Raw genomic sequence first — 17,428 nt, 5'->3', positions numbered from 1 at the left:
AAGGTGGGAATCATTCACAAAATAAAAGAAAGCAAGAGAAGTAGTCCCTCTGTCTGCTTTCTGGTATCAAATAGCCAGAGGTTAAGAGCTAACTGGAAATGTCAAAAGCCAAATACTGACTGGAAGCTGGCCTTTTTATTAAACATAATGTTTTAGGGCCAGAGTCTGCTAAACTTACTCAATTTACTTACCTTTTGACAAATCATGCCTCTGAATTTAACTATTTTTGAAGTAAAGTGAATAGCCCGGGTATCAATATTAGATTTTGGCTCTGGGATTGTAATTTTTGCTTAACTGCCTCATTAGAATGCTGTGAGCCTCAATTACTATATGCACAGCACTCCCAAAACATATATCACTATCTGTTTCCTGTATAACCTCTTGCTGCTAATGGACATCATGATGGGCATGTTATGCATACTTAAATAAACAGAAAAGACTTTAGGATTCCAAAACGTGCTGAATTTGTCACAGAGAATCTGGTACTTTTTCAGACTTTCTTATTTTTGTGTTCCCTTCCCTTTCTATACATCCTTGGCTATCCAAATGCTTAGATCTGAAAGAGAGTGGTCTATTTCCAGGTATTTGCTTAATATTTGGAGATATATAAATGAATGCAGTACTTCTAAAAATAGAGAATCTCTTCCATCTGATCTCTGGATATAACAGTTTGTAGAGATCATACATTTACAATTCATAAGCATAAAATATTCAACCTGATTTAAAAAAACCTGAATTTTTAATGTTTAAAATACTAATCATTTCCCAGCAATGCAAACTTCTTTCTAGAATCCAATGCCAAGCTCACTTGGTTTTCTTTGACAGAAAACATAAAAGACCTCCAGTGTTGAAAGCAACAGAACCACAAAAATCCAAAATGTTGTTTAGTTAGTATTTCAAAGCTTGGGGCTACTGTGCATCTGTTAATTTTAATATTACAACAAGCAGAAATGCATTCACACTTGGCTGCATTATTAGCATTCTGGGCATCAAGTCAGTATTAGCAAAAAGCAAAGCTGATACCCTCACAAATGTTTAAGTATATGGCCTTCCCATTGGTAGCATAATTTCCCATACAATACCATTCTTGATGGCTACAGTCAGACAGTGGATATAAAAAATGACCTCTGGCAACTGCAGAAGTTTCTTTCTGTGGGAAAACATTCATTTTGTTTTTCCCTGAGGTTTCATATTGTGCGGCTGTTGACATGCTTTCAGTTCTGTTTATGAAAGGTTACACCAGAGAAGAGAGCTACTGTGTGGTTTATGACAAGATCACTACTGAAGATTTGGTACATACTGCTGTGATTTGTATCGCCCATTTGTGCCTTTGCCATAAAACTGCACTTTTTATCAGGAATATTTCTGAATATATAACAACTCTGAAGACATATGGCCAATAAATAATTCAAAGTTATCTATCTTCCCTGCAGATTCCTTATACACCTATCATGTTTTAATGTTTGGTTGGCTTGGAAACAATATTCTTTATGACACTTCTAGTATAAAAATGTTTACTGGCTGGCAGCAAACTACTTCAAGGTATTGCCTTGAAAATAAGCCCTCTCCCCCAATTTCCATTCCTTTAGTTTTGTATTTCAACAAAATATGAAAGTATCCTCTCATATTGTGAGTCCCTACAATGTTGTTTATTCCCTACAAAATGGTTATTTTAACTCTTGATTCCAGTACTGTTGCAGTGTCATTGAATTCATTATCTCCTCACCCCCTTGTCTTCTTTTCAGTTCTATATCAATTTACAGTCCCAAGGAGAATCCTAATGCATTTGATGCTGCTGCTTTCTTCCAATCCGTGGGGAATTTCCTAGGGATCTTTGCTGGATCGTTTGCCATGGGGTCCTCCTACGCTGTTGTCACAGCTCTGATATCCTTTATTGTTTGTTTTGTGAAAAGAAAAGAAACTTGCCTGGAAAAGAGCTTCCAAGGCTGCCTACATGATTTTAAGATTGACCATATTTGCTTTAAGCTTGACTATGTGTTTGAAGAGCTTCTGTAAAAAGAGAGCCAGATTCTCAGACAGTATAAATTGGCACAGCTCCACTGATTTCAGTGCAGCAAAGCTGATTTTCACTAGCTGAAATTCTGGCCTCAAATCCTGTGCTGGCCCCTATAGCCTTATTCACCTAATTTCATTCAAAACTGCTCAGGTGAATAAGGACTATTACTATGAGCTGGTGGTGCAGGACAGGGCCTCTAATCCTTTATTTGGATACTCTCCAGAGTTTCATCTCAGATCAACAATCCCACGCCCCCACCCCCAAAATTGTCATGCTCATGAGTCCTTCAGTCAAAGATTCAGCTGAAACTGGCAGTGCCATCTCTGGATCAGACTTAGCTTGGAGGGTGATGTATGGTGAATCCTTGCTCTGAAGACTGAGCTCACATCTTTCACAGAGCTCTCAGTCTCTGGAAAACTCATATAATAAAGTTTTTAATTGCAGGGTCTGATCCTGTAAGTAACAGGTAGCCCAGCACAGGTTATAAAACTCCTGTTAGTATTGTAGCAATCCTGAGAAAATCAAAGTAAAAAAATAAAGCAGCATGAAATTCGACTTTTCTTTGCTGGCCTACCTGTTACTTACAGGATCAGGCCCTGCAAATAAAAACTTGCTTTACATTGTTTTCATTTTCCAAATAGTTTCTGTCTTTTAACTGATTCATGCTACTACATAGTCTTATTGCATTGCTGCATAATAATGATAAACATTTTGTGAATAGGTTAGAATTAGCAAAAGGAGTCAGGATTCCTTGGTTGCATCTCCAACCCTGATCCCAAGTAAGCCTGTCATCTTAGATAAGACACATAATTCTCTATTCCTCAGTTCACTCTCCCTTAGACTGGATATAATCCTTAATAATCGGCTGAAAAGTGCTTTAAGACCCCTACACGAAATATATTTCTTTTATTTGCAATTTATTATCTGTATTTAGAAACAAAACTCAAACAAATCTTTAAAGCAGCTTGCCTAAACTGGGGGTGATGGGGACAGGAAGACTCTCAGTTTGTGTAAAATACTATCAAGTTGCTACAGCAGTTCTTTGCAGCCACTTTGCACAGTTGTATAAATGACTAAACAAAGTGCAAGTCTATGCAGAATTGGACCATTTGTGTTAATCGACCTCTCCATCATGATGCCTTTGAAAGGCCATTTCTAAGTACTAAGCAGGATTTTATTTAAAGGCTACAGCACTAGAGATGACCTTCTGATTTGACAGAGATAATAAAAACCTTGGGTCTTTAAATTTTTGAACTTATAATTTGCCATTTCACCTTTTCATAGCCATGTTTTCTTTGATGCCACATGGCATATGCACATTTCAAAGGCAACCATAAATGGAAGTGGATATCAGAACTAGTCTAGAGCTGGAATATTAATGTGAAATGTGATCACTTAGACATTGATCCAGCACAGTGCTGAAGAATATGTGTAATCTTAAGACCACTGAAGTCACAAATGCTTAAGAGTTATGCTGGAACATAACCTCTGTATGATATACCTTGACAGTTTTATAGTTTCCACTGGGTACATATTGCATTGGTGATTACCTGAGTAGGAATTCTTTTTTTAGCCTTAATTTTTTCCTTTTGGAGGGTGGGGGGCATTTTTAACCTGACATGTGACTGCCTTTTATATTTCCTTAGTAAATTTGTAGCACTTGACAAAATTTACCAAGTTGTGCGAATTCCCCATGTTGGAAACAGGCCTGTTTTTCCTCTTGTCTTGGAGCGCCTTCCTGTCAGCAGAAGCTGCTGGTCTTACAGGTATGTTGTATTTTATAATTAAGCAAGAACTCTGTGAAGTATATCTCTAATGTGGGAAAGCAACACATTTAATTTGAGCAATACATTTTCATGAAGTTCCCCAAATCCATTTGCCTCTACTTCAGTGTTTGAAATGTGGATGGTGCAAATATTCATCTCTGAGCACAAATTCACAAAGACAATGAATGATTTTTCTATACAAGTTCTGTATTCGCTTGGTGTGTTCACCTGTTCACCCAGATCCCCTTTGAGGCAGGGCAGATACATTAGTTCCCAGTGACAGCCAAAAACCTGATCTTTCCTCCGTCAACATGGAGATAGCAACTGGGGAGTCGCAATCAAATCTGTACCCAGGAATTGCTTTTTTCACTGCATGGACAGCTTCATGTACATTGTAGTCCCTTGTGTGTACTGCCTGGATGCTAACTGATTTCAGTGTATGATTTGGAAGAGTAAGTTTCATAATTGCCTGATTCTATTGATGTTCTTGAAGTTGTCACTTTTGATGATTTACTGCCATAATTCATGCCAAGGGAAGTTAGAAGAGGAAGGCTTGCATGCCTGAGTGTTAATAGAGTCAATTTAGTTTTGTTGAAAAAAATCATTCAAGAACCGTTAACTTTGACTTGAACATTATCCTTGTAATGCTTTGATGGCCAGTGAGACCCTGAGTGAAATTCTGGTCATTCTAAAGTCAATAGCTGACCTCCCACTGATTTCAATGGAGCTAAAACTTTTCTCATTGTGAAATAAGTCGCATGTTCGGATGACTTATGAATGGGTTTGTGTGTCGGCATAAAATTCAGTGTTCTCATTACTCTTCCATACTTGCCTGAGTTTATGCACCATTCTGTGTCCCCATTTATGCCAGCAACTGAAAGTCTAACAAGAAAGCCACAAGTTAAACAGAAGAGACAATCTGTATTACTGCCTGAATACCATAAAATATCAACGTGAATAAGCAGAGAGAGGTAGTCTAAAGTCATGCAGAAGGGAGGGTAGATTTTCCCCTTATAAGGAGAAAATCTACGCTGCTTTCAAACTGAATACAGTTTTTTTTATGCTAATGGTATTTACGTAAAAGGCTCAAAGTAGTAATCTGATTGCCTAAATAAAGATGTTAATAAACCAAGATGTCTTCAAAAAAATTATCTTTCAAGTTGAAATGGTTCTGCCCAAAATAATGACTTTCAAAAATAGGATTTTTAAGACTGGCTCCCCAGCTAAAGAGAAGGGTGTCATGTTTCAGCCTGGAATAAATGCAGTGTAGCTACATTATTAAATGTCCAAAAGGTGGGTTTGTAATGGAAACCCTGCTACCACTTCCAGTAATTTCAGAGCTTCAGGCATTGCAATACTGAAGGCAAGTTCCATTTTCAGAATGCAGGAGTAGACTGCAAGTCCAAGTAGAAAATAATTGGTATATGTCATTTTTGCTCAGTGCAGATATGGTAGCACATTCTGTAGTGTTTCCCATTAGTCACTCAGGGAAGTGGCAACTTTCTTGCAGATATAAAATATAAGAAATATATTTTCAATTACTGAGTGGTATAGATTGTGTTTATTGTTGGTGTAGCCATAGCAAATTATTTTAATGGCCAGAAACTAAGGGGAAAGCAAAGTCAAGATTAAATTAAAAGAAGCTGAAAAACACAAGTAAATTAAGCTATTGCATATAAATAAAGGACTTGACATAGACATTGAAAAGAAAATTGCTTGTCCCACACAAGTATTACAAGCAAAACAAACCCAAACCAACCCTTTTAGTTCTGTCACCTACAGTCTTTTTTCATATTCATGTTTTTCTAGTCTCAGATTGCAATTCTTTATTATATTGTTGTGATGAGGAAAAAATGACCCTTGCAAGTTTCATTCATCAGCAGGCTTCAGTTTTGTCACTGTGAAAAGCTTTTGTCAGAAGCTGTTAAGAAAGAGCTCGTGAAGTCTTTCAGAAGTTCAGAGATGAGTTTTCTAAATGCAGTGGCTCTAATAACAGTGAATTGACATTCTAGTTTAAAGTGGATATTTTTAGCTGCTAGTTTTTAAGCAGTTTCATTGTAACTTTAATCTTCTTTTAACCTTCCCCGAAATTGCTCTTATCCTCTGCTTTCACTAACCATTTTAGTTTTCTTTTTAGTTTTAATTCAAAAGTGGGATTTATCTAACAGTTATTGTCTCCTCAGTTAACTTAGCAGTTTGCCAGTGGCATGCTGCAGTGTTTAGTGGAAGATGTAGATTTAGAGGGCAGATGTGATTTCCTGCTCCCAAGCTAATGGAATCCATGTAAAATGAGGTTAATCTGTGCAGTCACCTATTGACCAGAGCCATCGCCTAGATGGGGAGACTGGAAAAAACTAATCAGGATGCACTGAGAACACTTCTAAGTACCAATCCATAAAACAGGGGTGCCAGCTTGTCCTGGGCCCCAGACCCCAAGCTGGATCTAGACTGCAGGGGCTCCTCCCAGGCCTTATGTGTGGGGTTATGGGGCCAGCAGCAGCATGAGTCTGGGAGCAAGGGGCTGCACAGAGCCACATTTGGGCAGCATGGAACCACGGGCACACGTCGGCAAGGAGCCCGGAGCATATGGTAGTGCAGAGCTCTGACTGGTTGCAGTGCCGGAGGCATACAGCTACATGGAGTCATGTTTGGGCAGCAGCATGGAGCTGGAGATGGGCATGAAGCAGCATGGACATGGACATGACTATGGGTGGCAGCCCCCAGGCTCTGTGCCTCCAACTGAACACAGCTCTGTGCAGCCACATGCCTCCAGCTTCCACTGTCACTTGCCCCTGGCACTGCTGACTGGCCAGAGGTCCACACTGCAGCTCAAACATGGCTTCTTGCAGTCACACACCCTCCACCCCGTGTTGCTTCCCAGCCATGCAGAGCTCTGGCCAGGCTGCAGTGCTTGGGGTATGCAGCAATGTGGAGCCAAGGGTGTGCACTTCTGATAGCGCACTGAACTACTGGTGGACTGGATACAGTGGTTTGCAGGCCATATGTTCAACATTCCTGCCGCAGAGTATCATCTCTCAGGGTTCTTTCCAATCCGCTTGCTTTGTTTCCGTTCACTCACTAGAAGGATACATTCTGACATTATCAAGAATGTTTGCCTCCTAAAGAAATGAGTAGGAATGAAAGAAATCAGATTTACTATATGGAATCATTTAACCCATTATTTTACTCGGTCCATGGTAATCCTGATTTTCATCAGCTACTATGGGTGTTTTTCCTAACTGCACTTCAAAGGACTTACTCTAGGAATTAGTATTCCCTGTAGCTTTTTATGTCACACAACCACAAAATAACATAGTTTTATTCTCTATAATATCTGTCTGTCTTACTCTATCCCAAAGCCTTTTATGGAATCAAATTTAGTTAAATGCAGGTACAGAGGTAGGTCTGACTGTATAAATAAAAGGCAGTGATATGTTTTATGTGTATATTATGACTGTTCAAAACCTGTCGTTGGGATAACTACAGAACATTATCACAAAATAAGATACATTATTATTAATTATCAATATTTATTGTTGCTAATAATGTATTTAAGAAAGAAAAGAAGATGCAGCTCCTGCCTGAAGGACTTTCATTATATGAAAAAGCTCATAATAAAAAAAGCTAACTATTTATTTGAGCCAGGGCCCCATTATTTGACTTTGACACTCTATAATATCACTTAATTTGTGCACCTTATAATTTGGACAAAAATGGCAGTCACTTTCTACTAGCAAGCAAAGATTTAATAGCAGAGTGCTGTAGTGAGGTCAATGTTAATAATACAGCATTAATTTTACAAAATGTACTACAGAGCATTTTATGAAAGATCATAAATAATTAAAATGAGACACTTATCACAATAAATGAGGAAAGTACATCTTGTAATGTGGTGTTCTGACTTTTATTAATTGCTTTTTCACTTGCTTGCTAATTAACACAATTCACTAGTGTGCAATTGGTGTCTCAATCACTAATCCAAATAAGAACAAGTCTAGAGTAAATACTGGAGTGCACTATTCATCCAAGCATACATTTAGTTCTATGTATATAGTTCTGTATGAATTAAAAATACATTAAAATAACCACAGATGCACATATTCGCACATGCAAATGCCTTCACCTGTATATATTTAAGCAAAAGTTCATTTGCAGCATATTTTGAAGTGGGTCCTTCCTATAGCAGGAAGTTAGTGGAAAGAATTTCTAGAATAGAAGTGGGCAATTATTTGGGGCCATGGGCCACATAGGCAGCTTTGAGGGGCTGTCAAGGGCCAGTCAGCACCCCCACCCCTGCAACAGCTCACCAAACCCAGAACCCACAGGCCCTGTGGTGTCTCTCCACCACCAGTGCCCACTTGCAGCTGAGCACAGAGCCCCAGCCATCCCTCCGTACCCACTCTGGACTTGCCCCAGCCAGAGAGGACCAGCTCCTGACCAGTGCAGGACTCACGTGCACAGCCCTAGCCCCGGTCCACTCTGCATCTGCTCTGAACCAGCCACAATGAGCAGCAGCACCAGCGCAGAAGCTGCTGCTGGGCATGGGGGAAAAGCAGCAATCTCCCAGAGGTGGCACTGGTAGCCCAGAGGTGACACTGGTAGCCCAGAGGTGACACTGGTAGCAGTGGTGACAGCAACAGAGAGGAGTCACAGGGCAGCTGAGGCATGGGCTCTGGGAAGCCACACCGAAAAGGGCCCAACAGTGGTGAGGGGAAGGTGGCAACTTTTCCCCCGCACCCAGCAGCAGCTTCTGCCCAGCCACTGTCACTGCTCGATGTGGGCAGGTGAGTCCAGAGTGGGCATGGGGCAGGCCAGGGCTGGGGCTGAGCGCACGGGTCCAGGTTGGTCTGGAGCTGGTCCGCTCTGGCCAGGGTGGGTCCAGAACAGGCACAGCCTGGGCCAGGGCTGAACGGGGCTGTGCACATGGGTCCCTGCCAGTCTCCATGGGACCAGGGCTGGTGGCGGCAGCAGCCTGAAAGAGCTGCCACCACCTGGTCTGCCTAGAAATGGAGTCCATATTCCCAACATGTTTTCCTGTGTTCTCCTGCTGAGTAATAAAGTCTAGCTGGTGAGGAAGCTGTTTTCTCTGAAAGGTGAAAATTGTAATAAATCCATACTCCTGGTGGCATGAAACTCCAATGTTCTGAAGTCTTCTGCAAGGGGAGTTTCTTGCCAACTTTATCTTATAACAAAGCAATCCCTAATGATTTCAACTATAACTTCCTTTCTTATCCACTGACAGGAGGGAAGCTCCCTGAGGGGGTCATTTCACTGCCCTTACCTGTTTGCTGCAATTCACCTTTGATCCATCATCTACCACACAACCTTTGAAAGATCCCCACCAGTTTTCCTCCTTACTGTCATCTCAAAAAATGATATATTGCATTATCTCCTCCTGTATTTTTGAGCACTGTGAGCAGTTCAGGACTTAGAGCCTCAGAGGCCTGAGTTCATTGAACTTATTTTGTAAAGAAAATCTCTCTGTTAAAATTTTGTTTTTTTTATTATTACCATTTTCTTTCTTCTGTGTTTCAGAAGTAGCATAGTGTAATTACAAGCAGGGTAAGCAGTGTAGTGAAATTACAAGCACTGTCCCATGATGCCGTAGTAGCCCACTCTCAGCAATGAGAAAAAGGTGTAAGTTAGCTTCCCTAAAACATTGACATGCCTCAGCATCCTCCCTCCACAGTCAAATGAATCCTAGCATTTCTACTGGGTCTGCTTCACCAACAGACAAGTACATTCTCATTTGGTACAGATGACTGTGCTACAAGCACTGAATGCGTCTGGGCTTCAGTGTTGAGTTCAGATGTCATCACAAACTCTGGCCCCTGGATAAGGTCCTTAATCAGTGGTTTTCAAGCTTTTTAGACTCAAGGCACCCTGCAAAAAATACCAGTTCTTAGCTTTCACTCATTTTTTACTACAGAAATATAACAGAGCAAGTCTTCTGTTGCAAAGAACTCAGAAAGACCACAACAGCTTAGAATGTTTTTAACACTATGAATTCCTAGTTGAAATCTTGGGGTTTATATTGTGCATCTTGTTTTCACACCTAAATACTACTATTGTGCTACTATTGTGTGGCACCCCACAAAACCCTTGAAAGGCTCTCAAGCCACCCCAAGGTGCTGTGGCACCCTGGTTGAAAATCACTAGCCTAAATGTTTCCTCAGCCTGCCCTGGTTCCTATCAGTTTGATATAAAATTGACCCAAGAGACCCCTGAACTGAAAATCTCACAGACACGCTTTCCACTCTGCAGTGGTGAGGTCTACTGAAAGTAGCACTGAATATTGCCTTCAGTATCCTTAAAGTGCTAGCTATATTGCGTCTCCAGCAAAGATGAACTGCATGAGGATATTTTCATTATTGATGTTTACAGTAAGGCTTATCACTTTGTGCTGAAGGATGCACCTTATCACTGCAGTAAGGCTTAGCATTGACACAGCAGGAAAAGACTCACTTTGATTCCCCAGAAGTCAAACTCTGTTGATTCCCAAGAAGTCTACCTTGATTCCTGAAGAAAATTTTCCTTGATTTAAAGGATTTTACAATTGATCCACATATACTGAGCTTTTAAATATTATCCACCTGTAAAACAATGGTGTTTTCCCCCTTTTGGTGCCTTTGATTCAAGGTATTTTCCTTCTTTTCTTGGTTTAACATGACAGTTTGTAGTCTGCTGCAGAACATTACAGAGGCCTCCCTGGAGCTCTGAAGTGTCCAGGAGGAGGGATAAATAAAACTACTGTAGAAAAGAAGCCCATGTAAGTGTAAAGCTTGTCACATGGAGTTATACTCTGTAATCAATCCTTCACTTACTTATTTGTTTTCAGAATTGAGAGTATTTTTTCCAGATTCTTTATTGGAATTAATGCAAAAGGACCCACTAGTTAGGAGCTTGTGAAGTTAGGCTTACACTAAGAGCTCCCTTCTCACCTTCCCTCCCCAACAAGAAAGCTGTGGTTTGTTACAAGTTATCCCTTTAAAGCCTGATCCTTAAGGCTAGGGACAAAAGTTGCACATAAGCTGGTTTAAATTATCAGAAACTGGGATAAGCCTGTAAGAGAACAGAAGTTCAGTCACTTAAACCACTTACAAAATGGCTGAATCTGGTGTAAGATAAACTTGGTTGTATGTAGTATCAGACTTAACTGATTTAGGTCAAACCAGTTTATGGAACTTCTGTCCCTGACCCCTTCCCAGTTCAAGTTAACTCACAGTCCCCCAGCATCCCAGGATGCTTTGCAGTCCTAGGCTGGGCTGGGCTGTCTGCTTCAGAGAACACAGTTGGCTCTGTGCCTGTGGTCCCTAGCTGGAGCATTATCACTGCTCTGGCTGGCTGAGAAGGGGGTGTGGGTGAGAAATCTGGCTCCCAACTGTAGGCAGGTCTGCCTGCCAGGGCTAGACCAACCCCTGCCAGGCTTTTCCCCCCACTTGCCTCTGGAGCAGAGGAAGGAGGGTGGTGAGATCCTGGGGCCAGGCAGGCAGGAAGAGGGGGAGAGGGCACTTTAAGCCCCCTCCCCCAGCCCAGGTCTCCAGCCAGAGTCTGTCTGATAGGGCTGCAGCAGCCCTAGTCAGGCTTTTCCCTGATTCCTGCTTGAGTGGAGGGGCAGAGATGTGGCCAGATGCCAGCCAAGCCAGCAGGCTGAGGTAGGCGGAGGGGGTTTAAACCTCCCCTTCCCCCTGCAAGGGACCCTGGCTGGGGACTGCTTGGCAGGGGCGCCACTGGGGACTGCTTGGTAGAGGTGAAGCAGCCCCTGCTTGGCTTTTCTCCTGCTCCCCACTCAAGCAGAGGTGTGGGGGTGTGGCCAGATGCCGGCCAGCCCAGCAAGCTGAGGTGGGGGAGAGAGGGGATTTAATCCCCCCTTCCAAACCACAAGAGACCCCAGCCCCCCTACCTTTCCCACCCTCTGCTCAAGCAGGGAGAAGGGGAAAAGCCAGGCAGGAGCTGCTTTGCCCCTGCCACGCAGACCCCAGCTGGGATCCTGTATGGGCTAGGGGTTTAAACTCCCTTCCCAGGTTCCAGACCCCAGCTGAGGTTTGCCCTGGAGTTGCGGGGGAACAGCCCCTGCCACACTTCTGCCCCCCACTACTCAAGGTGGGGAGAGGGCAGTCCTGGCTGGGATTTTCTCCCTCAGTTGAGCAGAGAGCAGGGGGCATGGCTGAGGCAGAGAGGCAGGGGATTTAAACCCCCCCCACCTGAGCATGTGAGCCCAGACTGGGGGTGTGGCCACACACCCCTCCACTAGAGCCAGTACAAAGGAGGGGGGGGACAAAATCCTGGCAGGGACTGACCCACCCCAGGCAAACCCCAGCTAGGGCCTGGGGCCAGGGAGGGGTTTTAAACCCCCTCCTTCCCTGCCTCAGCCTGCAAACCCCTGGCTGGCAGGGGCTGCCCTGCTCCCCACAAGGCAGACCTGGGTTGTGATCCCATGCAGCCAGGAAAGGCCTCCCCACCATGGGCGACTAGTGCCGCCTTAATCGGGGGGGCACATACCCCCCCAGCAACTAGTCAGCAACTGAGGGGAGGGGTCCCCTTGTACCTAACTGCAAGATGGCCAATCACTACAGCCACTCCCCAGCCAGCGCTTGCAGGGCGGGCACAGGTGTACCCTCCTGCCCCCCCTGCCCATTGCCTAAGCAGTGAGCATGGTCAGTCGGGGCTGCACCAGTGCTCTCAGGTCCATGCACCCCATACACATTGCCACTGTTCCCCACCTCAGGCTGCAAGCCCTTGGCTGGGGCACAGCCATGCACTCCTCCCCCACTCTTTGCTTGTGTAGGGGGCAAAACCCTGGCGGAACTGCCCCCCCTCAGGGAGAGTGAGGGACAGAATTCTGACAGGGGTTGCCCCCCTCCAGGCTTGGCCACACCCCCTCCATTCAAGCAAGGAGGTGAGGAAAGCCTTGGAGGGTTTCTCTCCTCCCTTCCCTTTAGCAGTTGCAGAGAGATGTTCTCTAGCACCCCCCCCCCCCAGCTTCTGGCCTGAGCCATTGCAGGCATGTGTCTGCATTTCCAGGATCACAAGTGAATGTGTGGTCACTTGCTTCTCAGTTCAGTCTACACAACTTAAACTAACTAATACAGAAGTCCTTGACTTCAGGAAAGCTGACTTTGGCAAGCTAAGGAGACTTGTCAGAGAGGCTCTAAAAAGGCCACAACCCAATGGAGAGGGGAGTTCAGGACGAGTGGTTGCTCCTCAAGGGAGCAATCCTGGATGCACAAGCAAAGTCCATCCTGTCTCAGAGGAAAGGCAGCAAAAGGGCACAGCAGCCCCCTTGGCTCTCCAGGAAACTGGCGGACCTCCTGTGTCTTAAAAGGAAGACCTACAAAGGATGGAGTCTGGAACCGCCACCAAGGAGGAATACTCTGCTTTAGTCCACACTTGCAGAGAGCAAATCAGGAAAGCCAAGGCTGTGATGGAACTCCAGCTAGCTACAAATATCAAGGAAAATAAAAAGTCCTTTTTTAGATATGTGGGGAGCTGGAGGAAAAGCAAGGGCAATTTTGGACCCCTGCTAAACCAGATGCGGCAACTGATGCCCAGGAAAAAGCGAACTTGCTAAATGGGTACTTTGCATCAGTTTTTCACCAGTTCCATGGGACGGCCCTGCCCACTATGCGTCAGGGAGGCCTGAGCGAGGGAGATTCCTTGCCCTCCGTCAAAGCTGGCCTTGTGAAGGAACACCTTGACAGGCTGGATACCTTCAAGTCAGCTGGCCCTGATGGGTTACACCCAAGGGTACCCAGGGAGCTGGCGAGCATCAAAGCTCAGCCCCTGGCACGGATCTTTGAGAGTTCTTGGCACTCTGGTGAAGTGCCCGATGATTGGAAGAGGACCAATATCATGCCTATCTTCAGGAAAGGGAGGAAAGTAGATACGGCAAACTACAGGCCCATCAACCTGACCTCTATCCTGGGGAAGGTCTTGGAAAAGATTATCAAGGAGGCCATCCTTAACAGACTAGCTGAAGGCAATATCCTGAGGGATAGCCAGCATGGGTTTGTTGCAGGTAGGTCTTGCTTGACCAATCTCATTTCCTTTTATGACCAGGTGACTTATCACCTGGACAAGGGGGAAGAGATCGACCTTGTATACCTCGACTTTAAAAAAGCCTTCGATCTGGTATCCCACAATCACCTCTTGGCTAAACTGGCTAACTGCAGCCTTGACGTCACTACGATCCACTGGCTGGGGAACTAGCTCCACAGTAGGACCCAGAGGGTGGTGGTTGATGGGAGCCAATCGTCTTGGTGCATTGTGACCAGTGGGGTCCCACAAAGCTCTGTCCTAGGGCCTGTACTATTTAACATCTTCATCAATGATGTGGACATTGGTGTCAGAAGCGGACTGGCGGGACTGATCCTCCAGGGTCCCTTCCAGCCCAAATATCTATGAAATCTATGAACCTGCAAGGATTGAATCAATTCAGCCTCTGGCTTGTTGACTGCCTGTGCTTAGCCTAAAGGCACAGGTACATGGCTATTGAATTTGTCCAGCACTTTCCAAGATCAGGCTGTTATTGAACAAAAAAGACAGGGACGTCATTTTCTTTTGCACATTTGCCCATCAGGGATAGTTATGCTGTCCTACTAATGATCAGTGAAGTAGATTAAACTAGGAGTTGCCTCTTTTGAAGCATATGCTTCATATTAGCTTCACATAACTTTTGTCCTAACAACAGTTGCAGTTATTAATATTAACCTATTATATGGAAGTCATACAAAACTGCTTTCATTACACCAAGCAGGTAACAGGTAACAAGCATCATTGTTCCTGTATGCTTCACATATGAAGCAAAAAGCATGTGCCCTTGGAGATGCTGCTCTTGACCACACCCTACCCAGCTGTTCCCTTTCAGCACAGGCCAAATCTGGAAATGAGGCAGTAAAACCACAATGAGGGTGCACTGTCTACACTGCTGTTCTTGAGAATGCCAGAGGCGGAAATTCCTGGAGTGGCAGCAGGAAGGTACCTCAGGATAGCTTCACCACAGCTTTAGGTTTTCATACATAAGAGCATTGTCTCTAGAGCTAAATACAGATAGTCAAAAAGCCAAAGGCTGAATTGATTGCAGGTTAGTCTAAATTCAGTCTTTTCATTTAGGAAATGCAGCCACATGCCTGCAGTGGCTCAAGCCAGGGGCTGGGGGTGGTAGAGCACGGCTCTGTGACATGTAGACAGTGTGGGTTGTGTGTTTGCTTCCTCTTCCTGCTGCCCCTGAGGTGTCTGGGATCCTGTAGTAGCAGGACTCTGCAGAGTTGCTCATCACTTCCTCTTCCTGCTTCAAGGTGCCTGTGGGATTTGTAGTCCAGAGTTGCAGCCAGCAGTAAGTAAGCAGAGCGGGGTAGGACAGGGGAAGGAAAGCGTAACCCCCACTCCCTGGCCCCAGACCCCAGTAGGGGTTTGCCTGGGGGGGGGCAGTGAGCCAGCCCTCACTGCTTCAGCTAAGGAGCAGAGGAGCAAGGCCAGTCCTGCTCTCTGGAGCGCACAGCCCAGCCCAGCCCAGCCCAGAGCTGCAAAATGCTGGGATGCAGGGGGACTGATTTAACTTGAACCAAGAAGGGGTCTGGGACAGAAGTTTCATAAACTGGCTTGACCTAAATCAGTTAAGTCTGATACTCTGTTCAACCAGCTTTATTTTCAGCCATTTTGAAACTGGTTAATGTGCACTGAACTTCTATTCTGTTACAGGTTTAAACCAGTTTCTGATCACTTAAACCAGTTTATGTGTAACTTCTGTCCCTCGCCTAGGGGAGCAGAGAAGAAATGTATCCATACTCTTATAGACCTCAATTTCCTTTTTTACCTATTAACAAAAAGGTGGTAAAGCTGGAGTTTAGCTACCTGCTAACAGATATGGTTCACATAGTTATCACTATTTTATCATCAGGTTTTGAGGGGAGGGGACCTGGGGGGCTTGTTGTTTTGTTTTGAGGTTTTTCTGCTTTATACTTAACTTTTCCAGTAAAATATCTTCAGGAAGACAGTTTCTGTTCCATTACACTAATGACTATTTACCAGAGTGAATTCCAACAACCATTATTTGTAGACAAACCTTTAATTTGGTAGGAAATCATTCTCACTGAAACAGGCATTTACATTTTTGGCTCCAGTATCTGAAGGTTTCATCAACTTTTAATGAAGAAAGAATTAGCAAATAATGTTTTCTTTGACACGTTATAAAGGTGGTAGCAGTCTGGCATCAAACTGCATGATGGAAAATTAAGCAATTCTACTAATAAGTCTTTGGTAAGAAAAATTATCGTAGCCAAAAATTTACATCCCATACATAATGAAGAAAGCATTTTTCTAACAGGCTGCTTCCAGTCTTTAAAATCCAATTCTGATGCTTTCTCCAAAGAATTCCAGGCCTCATTTAATGTATCCCTCCAACTGTAAAGCTCCACGTTTGTCTTTTAAACTGTTTCTTTCGTCTCTTTCCTTTGTAGCAGTATTAACATATCACTGGGCACCAACTCTCTTTAAGAGACATATTACAATAATTTTTACCAGCCTTTATAATGAAACTTACATTGTAAGAGCTATGGTCATACACACCAAGCCTTATTTTAGCAACATACATTTCCTGCTACAGTTATCTCATCTCCCTTGGAAATATGGCTTTCTATAGTTTATGTAATTCCATTTGGCAGAATAGTAGTTTGGAACTCAGACCAGAAGCTCTTGGTGTTGATACTGGTTGATACTGATCTCGCTTATCCCAGTACCACACAGACATAACTACACTGGTTCAGTTTACACTTGGAGTGAGACTGGAATCAGGCTCCGTATTATGCATGACACCAACTCAGAACTCACATTACCACAGGAACTTGCTAAGAGGTACTTAACCCACCCGTAAGTAACTTTTATTTAGGAGTTATAAATCAATTTTAATAATCACTGTCAAGAAATAAGAGTAATTAAAAATACAATAAAAATAAATTTAAAAACAAGACATTTATCTTTCCATTTTATTGCTGACACTGGGTTAACAATATTTAGAAACAATCATGCTTAGCCATAATTTTTAAACTGGATTTTCTTCTCTGAGCGTGTATTTATACCAAATAATGTAGAGAAGAACACTTTAATGATGATAATTAACCTTGAGAATGTATACATTCCTATACCAAGTTTGTATGAGGAAACGCAGAACAGATCCCTAGAGCTAAAAGAGAGCAGAGATCCATTTGGTTTAACATAAAAGATTAAATGCCTAGTGCTTGCTTAGGCAGTGCTCTCTAATGACAATTGTGCTTTGGACCAGCTATTATTTACTGAGGGGATGAGCCACTGTGATGTGTAGAAAGAAAATAATAAAAAAAGCAGTTAAAGCTCAGTAAAATTTCCTGTGGCTCCAGAGATTCTATACAGTGTAGTAGAAATCCTGTCAAGTGAATTTACAATATAAAGAGAACCTAGAAGCAAAAAGAATGTCTGCATTTGCTGTATGGGAAAATAGATTTGCTTTTTCATTTTCTCTTTGGTGGCAGTTATTCTTTGTGCCATAGTTCATCTACAGTTTTTTCTCCTAAAATACTGTTTTATTGCATTGGCTCTGGTGCCATTCCTTGAGTTATTTTCAGAAACAAAAGGGAGAGCCTTGCAAGTATTGAAAATCATTTTTGTTAGA

At 43.3% G+C, this 17,428-nt stretch overlaps 1 protein-coding gene across 1 annotated transcript in view; it reads left to right on the top strand.

Annotated features, from left to right (window-relative positions):
• Positions 1-17,428, top strand: part of SLC9A9 (solute carrier family 9 member A9) — a 410,063-nt gene that overhangs the window by 157,140 nt on the left and 235,495 nt on the right. The window contains exons 7-8 of the mRNA XM_090053238.1: positions 1,746-1,884; positions 3,678-3,783. Of these exons, the coding sequence (XP_089909364.1) occupies positions 1,746-1,884; positions 3,678-3,783 (245 nt within the window). The remainder of the gene's footprint in view (positions 1-1,745; positions 1,885-3,677; positions 3,784-17,428) is intronic.

This window comes from Crocodylus siamensis, chromosome 6, assembly GCF_052110815.1.
Source record: "Crocodylus siamensis isolate JL-2025a chromosome 6, ASM5211081v1, whole genome shotgun sequence".
In the NCBI taxonomy this organism is placed as follows: Eukaryota; Metazoa; Chordata; order Crocodylia; family Crocodylidae; genus Crocodylus; species Crocodylus siamensis.
Note: the sequence above shows the minus strand (reverse complement) of the source record. Positions and strands in the feature narration are given on the sequence as shown.